The sequence below is a fragment of the Triticum dicoccoides genome, chromosome 5B, assembly GCF_002162155.2.
Source record: "Triticum dicoccoides isolate Atlit2015 ecotype Zavitan chromosome 5B, WEW_v2.0, whole genome shotgun sequence".
NCBI classification, from domain to species: Eukaryota; Viridiplantae; Streptophyta; class Magnoliopsida; order Poales; family Poaceae; genus Triticum; species Triticum dicoccoides.
Window position 1 is genome coordinate 592,155,941 of NC_041389.1, and position 8,048 is coordinate 592,163,988.

The window sequence follows — 8,048 nt, forward strand, 5'->3', positions numbered from 1 at the left end:
TGACAAACATTCAGAAGATAATGAAAAACATGCATAGCAGAAATGCAGGCAACACCATCAGAAAGTTGGTCCGAAAGAAGGTAAATAGTGTGCAGTAGGCATAAATAGCAAGGTCGATTATCCTAACCCACCTCACTCAAGTGTGCATCTGGGTCTACAAGGGTGAACCTTATCTCTTGCATCTCTCCAGGCAGGCCCACATACGCTACTCAAAATCGTTTCTTATGCAGTTTCTCATGATTGTACACAACTTGGACAGAAAACCAAATTCAAAGTATCAAATAGGTCATTTTTCTTTGTGTTGTGTAGAATAGGATTGAATAGCAACCAAGGTCACTGTGAATATATGCAGTATGGAAATTATTACTTACATATAGTCATGCACAATAAGTCTCCTTAATTCTCCGTGCATTAAATATTATAACTTTGAGACGGTTCTTGATGAACTGTACTAAAGATGTCACTTAAAGGTGGGTTTGCACAATATAATCATGGTGATAACATCCCAGCATGCCATACAATACTTAGATTACAGTTCCTGGAGACAACGTCAAAAGCAAAACACGACAACAAAAAACCCAGGAAGTAACAGGCAAATCATTTCAGTTCAGAACCAGATTAAAAAGGTCAACATAGGGACACACATCACACACATGCAATTAAGAAGATTTTGTATCTGAACGAAAAACAGAACTTGGAAGAAATATCAGAATTTTCAGTTACCCACTTACCCTTTCCCTTTCTTGCTTCATTCTCTCAGGATTTTTTTTATCATACCATGTTTGCACCTTAATTGTTTACTTATTCTGAGAATCAACAGGAGCTGTTAATGACCTTTGAGATCTTGAAAATGACTCGGGCGGCATAATTCTCATCTTCTGTAAAAGCCTTCCTTGTGACTGTAGAAGCCCCTGATGACAAGGTATTTGTGAGTTATGATGACCAGATAATGGTACAAACAACAACAAGGATGTTGCAGGAAATGGATAGATGTTTTGCCTTTCCATTCTTCCTAAACAAGTGGGTATGCTGACTTGACTCTTCTACAGATACATCAAGAGCCACATCGCCAATCAATAGTTGCATGCTTCCATCTTTCCACTGGACAAAACGTGCATTGCTTTCAAGCTGCAACAGAGAAATGTGTAAAGCCTCAACAATGAGAGGAAAAAGATAGTTGCATACAAGCATGAACTGTATGGATTACCATGTAAAAACTGAGAAACTTGGTTTTTAACTCTTATCGATGTTAAACTTCATGCACTAGCCAACGAAACCAAAAGTCCGAACTGATGGAAAGGGCTAGGCAATCCAAATATACACTTCAACACCCCCTCTCACATGTGACACAGAAAGTCAACACGTGGATAGACTCAGAGGTATGGCTCAAGAGGCCTATACGTGGACACAAAGGGGGGAACAACAATTTTGGATAAATTGCGAAAGCCAGGACTTGAACTCATCAAGATCTTGGACCCTGATACCATGTTAAGCTTCATGCACTAGTCAACACAACCAAAAGTCCGAACTGATGGAAAGGGCTAGGCAATCCACATATACACTTCAACAATCCATCGTTCCATACACGTCAAAGATAGACCATGAAAGGAAATAATTTGCCAAGGTAGATTAGTAAAAAGTGTAAAACTACAATGCATTCCAAACAGATGTAGACTCCGTACTAAAAGAAACAAAAATAAGACAGAGAGATATGTGTAGAGAACAGTAAGTACCATTCACTTGTTCCTGTAACTGTAAGGAGGTGGATGTCTACCTAGATGACAAAGGTGACATGGTTTCTGAGGGAGAGTCCATATTCAAAAGATGATAACTAGCATTACCTTTTTCGTAGGGGAAGACTAGATAACATTTTCTTGCTAAAAGAAAAAAAAAGGACTCACAGATTGAGTGCCATCAGCATTCTTGGCCATTCTGCAATGGACAACATTCTTATGCACACTTTTCTTGCCGGTGGAGCAACGAAGTCATCCTCTTCCATGTATGTTTCAGGATCAAAAGGTTTTGGATTAATCCCCACGACATTTGAGACCTTCATCACTTTTAACTACAAAATAGAAACTCAATCAAACGAGAATACGGGATCTCTATTTGTTTTAGGTGCAGAAAAGAAGAAAATACTCACGCACATAATCAAGCTATGAGAACCCTGTAACAGTGAACCATGCAACAATCACTGGAAGTCTGGAAGTATTGGACATTTTCCCTTTACACTATCAGCTTAAAATAAATATCTATTTATTCGCTATCTGTTGTCAATAAAATAGATGTGTGTAATCATTAAAACATATTTTCAGATTGGTCAAAGTATTGGCATGAAACCATTTAAGTTGGTAATTCATAAAAAATATTTTCCAACTGTGCATGACAGAGATTTCACTTCGGATCTCCTGGCCTTTCACAGTTAACACCATGATTTAACTTCTCTTGAAGAGCCTTTCACTGAGGAGGTATGGGCAACCATAAAGGAACTACCGCCAGACAAAGCTCCTGGGCTGGATGGGTTTATAGGCTGCTTTTATAAATCATGCTGGGATTTTATCAAGATGGATGTGATGCTTCCTCTTTCAGCAATTCAAGAGGATCATATATTCAAGTTTAAGATTCTCAATAAATCATGCTGGGATTTTATCAAGATGGATGTGATGCTTGCTTTTTCAGCAATACAAGAGGATCATATATTCAAGTTTAAGATTCTCAATACAGCTTCCATTACCCTACTGCCTAAGAAGATTGATGCTGTTCATGTGAATGATTTTCAGCCCATAAGTCTTATTCATAGTTTTGCTAAATTGGTTGCTTAACTTATGGCCGACCGCCTTGCACCCCGCTAACTAATTTGGTATCTATCAACCAAAGTGCATTTATTAAGGGACGGAGCATACAGGATAACTTTCTGCTGATCCAGCAAATGGAAAGATATCTACATTGGAAAAGAGAGCCTCACATTCTTCTCAAATTGGATATATCTAAAGCCTTTGATTCAGTCTCCTGGCCTTTTCCTTTGGAGATCCTGCAACATCTCAGTTTTGGTCAAGCATGCATCTGGTCTTGTGACCAACATGATGAAAAGTTCAGGAACTCCTAATCAGTGCAAGGAAGAAGATATAGAGATAGTCTCCAGTACACTTGTCAGGTAAAGGAATTCCCTTGCACATGCCTTGGACTCCCACTTAATATCAGGAAGACCAGCAAAGCTGAATTGCATACTCTAACTGATAGGGTGGCTGATAATAAGCCCCACTCATCAACCGTGCTGACCACTTCATTACGGCAAGAGTTGTGCTGACCACCATCCATGATTGTGATGGATCTGCCCAAGTGGGTGATCAAGGCCATTGGATGGGACATGAGAAGGTGAATGGCCCCAACTGTTTGGTTTCATGGGAGTGTGCAGCAACCACTTCAATATGGCGGGCTTGGGATACATAATCTAAACAATCTTGGCTGGGCTTTGCGAACTTAATGGCTTTGGTTACAGAAAACTGATGTTTCACGGTTCACGCCCTTGGGCGGGTTTGCCCATTCAGGTGTCACACAATGTCCGAGCTTTGTTTAGTGAAGCAGTTGAATCCGTTGTTGACAATGGTCAGTTCGTCCTGTTCTGGTCTGATAGATGGTTAAAGGACAGGACCATCTCTGAGTTGGCTCCAAATTTATTCAAGTTTATCTCTAAAAAAACTCAAACAACGAACTTTAGCTCATGCTTAAGACAATCACAGATGGACGCACACATCAAGGGAGCCCTCACAGTACAAGTCCTCAGAGAATACCTTTGACTTTGGGATTTGGTAGATGAGTTTAACTTACAACACAATGTCCCTGATCAACATCGATGGAGGCTTACTAAGTCAGCTTGTATACTAGCAAATCAGCCTACAAGGCCTTCTTCCTTGGGACAATCTTTGGACTCTGGATCGCCTCGCCAAGCGAGGACTGCCTCATCCAGCAGCCTGCCCCTTATGTGACCAAGCCGAGGAATTCATCCAACAGATTCTGGTCTCATGTGTTTTTGCTCGACAAGTTTAGATATTGATCCTTCTGAGGTTGGGCTTGCTTTCCATCACGCTGCAATCCACTTTAGGCCTTTTCTGTAGTTGGTGAGGCAGTTCGATTAAAGAGACACTCAAGGAGTTGAGAAAAGGGCTAAACTCCCTTACTATCCTAGCCGCATGGGCGATTTTGAAGCACCGGGATGATTGTGCCTTCAATGGGCAATCCCATGTGTCATGGACTCATGGTGGTCCTGCAACATGTGGCGAATGAGTGCCCTATGGTGTTCAGCTGGAGCAGTGGGGCTCCGTTAGTTGCTGTCACGGGGCTCTTAAGGGAATTTGTTCTGAATGTGTAACTGTGTTCAGGGTGGCTGGTCGTCTACATTGTTGTGTCGAGCAAAAGGCTTTCCAGGCATGTGTTGGGGTGTGTTCTGAGGTTCAGTCTTGTGTGCTGGGGTGAGGGAGCTTACTCCCTCTACCTTGTACCTTTTTCTTCTTAATGAACTGTACGCAGCTCTCCCGCATGTTCAAGAAAAATAACATTAAGAATTTTTTATGCCTCTCAGGATCATACTGTTATGACCGATTCCTTTTAGGAAAAAAGATTAACTTATAAAAAGAATCAGTAGGGCTCTTTCCTAATGTTACCACAAGAAAATTGATCAGATTTCAAATTTCCGCCTATAAAGAGTTCAAGTAAGTACATGATCTTTCTGCTTTGCTTTTAAACATGAACGATGACAGGCATAAACATTAACCTAATAACACGACATACCACCATATCATTGTTAATTATTAGCAAGAACATTAAACTATGCTAGTGCAAGTCGAGAGAAATCAGGAGCAGAGCTAATTGATGGAAAAGAAATAAAGGAATATGAGAGCCTAACAAGGCACACAAGTTCAAGAGAACAGTCAAACTAGCAATTGCTGCTATCGAAGATACACCGTGTACTCATAGCTAGAAGGTAGAGACCAGAATTAGCTAGCTTCGGATATGAACCCTCAATGGCCATTGTAGATGACAAACATTGGCAACATTAAGAATTAGATTAAAATGATAAGTTGACATCGCAAGTGCATGGACATATATGCAGGAGATGACATGCTTCCAAATATTATCAACTCACTCGATCAGGTTGACCAGATGGTGGTATATGTGGAACCACCAAGTTCAGCAGAGGACTAATTAGACAATGTTTGGACTCTTGTTCATAACACATATCTTTGTCACGAGTTACGTCCATTGGTTGTAAAATATTTGCACAATGGCCTTCTCCCTCGGTAGGCAATCTCTGCAAAAAGAAATGTAAGATTAAAAAATAAGTAGCCTTTGCTGGGTACACTGACGGGTTCAGAAGGCTACACAAACATACATGGGCAACGCATGTTAATAATGTTTGAAAAACTAACAGTTAAAAACATACATCTACCATATAGTGCACGCAAGCAAAACATGTGGGACAGAATGATGTAATCTCAACCCAAGTAAGTTTAACTATCATAAGGGGGAGAAAATCACTTTCAGAACACATTGTATTTTTTGTGTAGGTGCCCAATACACAAAGTTGGATGAAAATAGGAACTTTCACGATCTCTCGTGCAACTTTCCAATAAAAAAAATAACTCTTATGTATTAGCGACTAAGGACAAAAGTATGTTTCCACATACATGGTTCTCTTCACATAATGCTTTTACAGTCTAGCTTGGTATTTCTTTTATGTAGGTTCATTGCTTATGTTTTTGCATGGGCATGACCCGCAGAAAATTATCTTGTTCACTCTTACACAAATACACAGATAAAATTGTATGTCATTGCCATGATGCAAATTATTTAGAAACCATGTACCATCTGACTAGATAATTATAATACATACCAGTCCAGTCATGTCGAGCCACAAATGTAAATACACATGGAGAAGGCAAAAGTGTAGTTAAAAAGGGAGTTTTATGTCTTCTCACATTTACATCTTCAGTATCACCATATAAGGCGAGTCCATTCACATCACTACCACCAACATCGCAAAGAACATCCTTTGTTGGCCTGTTGCAAGATTAGATGGACTCTTACTCTGTTAGCAGTGGAGGTTCGCAAAATAGATACTTATATACTCCCTCCGTCCGGAAATACTTGTCATTGGAATGGATGTATCTAGATGTATTTTAGTTCTAGATACATCCATTTTCATCCATTTTGATGACAAGTAATTTCGGACGGAGGGAGTAGTTAACAAAGTAAGAGAGTATTAGGTTAATGCAGGGAACGTAAAGCAACTCTATTGTCAGCAGAAAGTGTTGACCACTTGAATCAACAACTATGACATGGCATCTATTTAGCAATCATGTGTCATATTAAATGCAGAAGAACAGTCAAGCTAATTTATTACCCTATTTTTCTTGTTCGTTTCACTTCTCCGTCTTTACGATCTTGGTCAACGTTGCAATTGTATTTAGACCCCTCGAATTCAGAGGCAACAATCCTTGTTCTAGTGGTTTCTGTTCTTTGGTGACATCCTTCCTTTTCACCATTCATGACTTCCTTGTTGCCTCGCATGTTCTGATAGCCAAGTACCACATGATGACCTTCATCTACACTTTGTTTGGCTAAACCAGCAGGCCCGTGGCTTCCAGGTTTCCGATCTTCCTGGATAAATCCAATGCATGGCTTGTCAAGCATTGGAGGAGTTTACAAGGTAAAAAATGCAGCACATATAGATGAGGAGTTTGTAGAAGACATACAAAATGAACAATTATAATAAACAACACCCTCAACAAATCAAGAAAAACACAACAATTATCCATTCACTCGAAGTTAGTGTTTCAATGCCTCTCATAAAGAGAAGTTGTCCCTACTTCATTTCATATTTATATTTCCACTTTGATGAGAATAGATCTATTCACATTGTATAACAAACTCTATTCACTCCTTTTGTTTGAAATTTGACTCTGTTCTCTCCTTAATTAATAGACGAATCTTTTGCCCCCGTGTAAAAAAATAAGTGTCACACCGACCAAATGTCATTACGATCTCTGTAAAGAAATTCATAACATAAGCCCTACCTCCTCCAATAGGCATATATTAATGATTTGAGAATTAATAAAATCAATGACTTGGTGTGTGCACAAATTTTTCTCTCTGATAGACATATCCAACAACCAAACAACACATTTGTGAGTTCTCATGGGTATAGCAACAATTACTCCAACGCCCATGACCCATCAATATCGCTAGTTAGATGTATGTGTACATCGAAAGTTTAATAGATGATAAGAGCTTCCAACCCTAAAACACACAAATGAGTAAACATATGCAATTGCGGAAATACCTAGAATGCCTCAGGATTCAGATCCCGTATTTGTCCCTCTAAATCATAAAGTCTAATCATCAACACAAAACAAAAACAATCAGATATGACACAGGTGAAATTACCCATCGATTGCCATGGAGGCGGCGGCTGTTAGACTTGTATTTGTGCTTTGTCGTGGCATGGGCTAGACGAAGGCTGCGACAGCTGTGGTTCCAGTGGCCGTTATCACCACCGGCGTGATTGTTGGCGTTCAAACCGCTGACCTCACGGCCACCGTTTGCTCGGTCTTCGACCTCTTCATCGGAGTTGGATAGATCGCCGAAGATCTTGTCCATCTCCTCGTTCCGAAACTCCTCCAAACTCCTACCTTGGGCACTTTGTTCTCCGATCCCCTCCGGCTTCTGGTGCTTCCTATCTCTTGTTGCTTGTGCGCGAGGAAGACGAAACCGCCGTTTTTGGTTGGGGCCTTGAGGAGGGGGAATTGGATGCATATTGGCACCTTGACGAAAACGCGGACAGGCTAGGGTGGTGGTATGAGGCATAGATGTGAACACAACACGGCGTGTGCTTATGTAGTGGTAGGTGGGGGTTGGTGGCTACACGCCATGACGCCAACCAGGCTGGCAAGGGCTGTGCGGAGTGAGAATAGACGGTGCGACCCGTGCTCATGCGTGGCGTGTGGCCATATTGGCAATTATGGAATGCATGCCACACTTGCCTTTTTTGT

At 40.6% G+C, this 8,048-nt stretch overlaps 1 protein-coding gene across 1 annotated transcript; it reads right to left on the reverse strand.

Annotated features, from left to right (window-relative positions):
* Positions 1–797: 797 nt before the first annotated feature.
* Positions 798–7,807, reverse strand: LOC119310218 (protein LEO1 homolog). The gene is made up of 7 exons (XM_037586035.1): positions 7,444–7,807; positions 6,401–6,657; positions 5,976–6,057; positions 5,144–5,308; positions 1,961–2,065; positions 1,000–1,128; positions 798–911 (listed from the first exon to the last, which is right to left on the reverse strand). Exons 1-7 carry the CDS (start codon positions 7,654–7,656, stop codon positions 798–800), a joined length of 1,065 nt encoding a protein of 354 aa, XP_037441932.1. The 5' UTR covers positions 7,657–7,807.
* Between the last annotated feature and the right edge of the window lie 241 nt (positions 7,808–8,048).

Excerpts from the sequence above, each read along its gene's own strand:
- LOC119310218 (XM_037586035.1), bottom strand. The coding sequence starts at position 7,656 with ATGGACAAGATCTTCGGCGATCTATCCAACTCCGATGAAGAGGTCGAA. Across the intron at positions 6,058-6,400 it reads AAACGAACAAGAAAAATAGG|GCCAACAAAGGATGTTCTTT; the intron begins GTAATAAATTAG and ends ATCTTGCAACAG. Across the intron at positions 5,309-5,975 it reads GTGATACTGAAGATGTAAAT|AGATTGCCTACCGAGGGAGA; the intron begins GTGAGAAGACAT and ends TTCTTTTTGCAG.